This window comes from Fomitiporia mediterranea (genome assembly GCF_000271605.1).
Source record: "Fomitiporia mediterranea MF3/22 unplaced genomic scaffold FOMMEscaffold_738, whole genome shotgun sequence".
Classification (NCBI taxonomy): domain Eukaryota; kingdom Fungi; phylum Basidiomycota; class Agaricomycetes; order Hymenochaetales; family Hymenochaetaceae; genus Fomitiporia; species Fomitiporia mediterranea.
This window is the reverse complement of record NW_006761123.1, coordinates 782-2,834: the sequence shown is the minus strand read 5'-3', so window position 1 is coordinate 2,834 and position 2,053 is coordinate 782. Positions and strand designations below refer to the sequence as shown.

General features: G+C 34.1%; 1 protein-coding gene across 1 annotated transcript; it reads left to right on the top strand.

Moving 5' to 3' along the window:
• Positions 1-137: 137 nt before the first annotated feature.
• FOMMEDRAFT_163548 (uncharacterized protein) lies at positions 138-715 on the top strand (the record flags this gene model as incomplete). Its single annotated transcript, XM_007272270.1, has 3 exons — positions 138-276; positions 324-645; positions 700-715. 3 exons carry the CDS (start codon positions 138-140, stop codon positions 713-715), a joined length of 477 nt encoding a protein of 158 aa, XP_007272332.1.
• Positions 716-2,053: the final 1,338 nt, after the last annotated feature.

Sequence of the window (2,053 nt, the reverse complement as noted above, 5' to 3'; positions counted from 1 at the left end):
TCCTTCCAACTTTTTGTCTCCCTTCCATCCCTCCCGCTCCTCGCTCCGCCATTTGCGTTGCCTCTCCTTCGCTGTCCTCACTTTTTTTACGTTCACCTTCCTTTTTGCATTCGCGCGCGCATCCGCATTGTTGACCAATGCTAAACGACTTCTTCAATAATTCCATGCATTCACGTACTTCTTCCCGCTCTGCAGCGCAGACGACAACGATGAGCACACGCTTGCGACAATGTCCCTGTACGGCTACTCCCGTCGTGCCACTCTCTCTCTCACCTGGTACGCACTCTCCTTTTCCACACGTTCAGTGCTTGAAACTACTCTAGATAGGCCCACACCGCGTGCATTTGCATTCCTCTGTGCCAGGCATGGAATCGCATTAAACGGAAGCATTGACCCACCACTCACGCCGCCCGCACCGAGTCTGTCCGCGACTTCCACATTACCTTCTCTCTTCACGTCAGGACGTCCCAGAGATACACCCTCGCGATCAATGACTCAACACACCGTACCTTCCATTGCTTGCTGTAGCAAGAGCATGCAGCACGCACGCACAGATACAGATTTGCCTGTAGCTCAAATCAGTTTGCTCGACGCTCCGGATCTCAACCCAGTGCACCACCCGCCCTTCCTGCACGGTGTCATGGTGTGTCCCTCTCCTCACTTCAAGTGCCTGCACTTACTAACAATTCTGTCCCTTAGGCAAAGACTGGTTTGATAAATATCCAAAGTATGATTCTCTACAACTGGACTCTCCTTTCCTCCTTTCTTTCTTCTTGCTTGTCTGCATGCTTGTTTTGTAAATACAATATTATTAAAATACAATGTAGTAGAATAGAACAAATGCAAGTGTATTAAAATGTAAATACTTAATTATAAGAGGTAAAAAAGAGAAATAAATAAATATCTGGATTGTAAAATATTATAACAATTTTGAAGTCTTGTAAAGCTCTTATAAAGTATAATAATATCTAACAATATACAAAGTACTTTTAAAGCTTTACATTAGATTGTATATATTATAAAACTACATTACTCTTTTAATATCTTTTCATTTTAGGAGGTTGGATATAAGTTCATTCACATATTGTCAACACTTATAAACCTTATTCATATTAACAATTTGTACATACCTTTTTGTATCTTACATAGCTTTTTATAATTTTCTCATTTTGAGAGGTTGGATATATGGTCTTTTATATTTTTTAGAAATTTTATATAATTTATATGTTTATAAGCTAATATAAGCCTTAAGACTTTTCCCTGATGATATATTAGATAGCTAAAGGCAACATCCAATCACTTTCAGTTTCACAGGCAACAGACACTTTTGTTACCTCCACTTGTGTTCACAATAGCATTCCTAGACAAGCTGTAGTTGCTAGAATTTTTAATAAAATACAGAGGTATCTCTATAAGGTATCATACAGTAACCTCTGTATTTCATTTTATTAAATGAATTTTATAAGACTTTCATAAGTTATTATTAATAATTTAATTCTACTATTTACTCCTCTTATAAAATACTATATTATATTAAAAAAGTAGTCATTTTATAAAATTGAATTATTACATATTATAAACAGTCTAATTATACTATTAGAGACTTATTATAAAATACTAAATTTTATAAAAAGAGTAGTTATTATATAAAATTGAATGATTTAATATTATAAACAGTTTAATTATACTATTAGAGACCTATTGTAAAATACTAAATTGTGTAAAAAGAATTCAAATTTGTATACATTACACTCTCTAATTAGGTCTAGTCATACACTATTAGACTAGACTTAATTAAAGTATATTAGACTTTAGATCAAGATTTCTGTTAGTCTCAGATGGCTAGTTCCTGATAGGATAGTGACACATGTGTCTATCAGGTACACAATTAGTCACATCAGGCATTTCACAATTTCTTGCCTTAAAAAATAACTTACATAATGTTAAATATAATTCATAATTTAATTTACCATTTTTGGTTGATAGAAATTGTAAACAACATTTAAGAATTTCTTTAGACAAAAACGATAAATTAATTTTGGCATATCTTTAT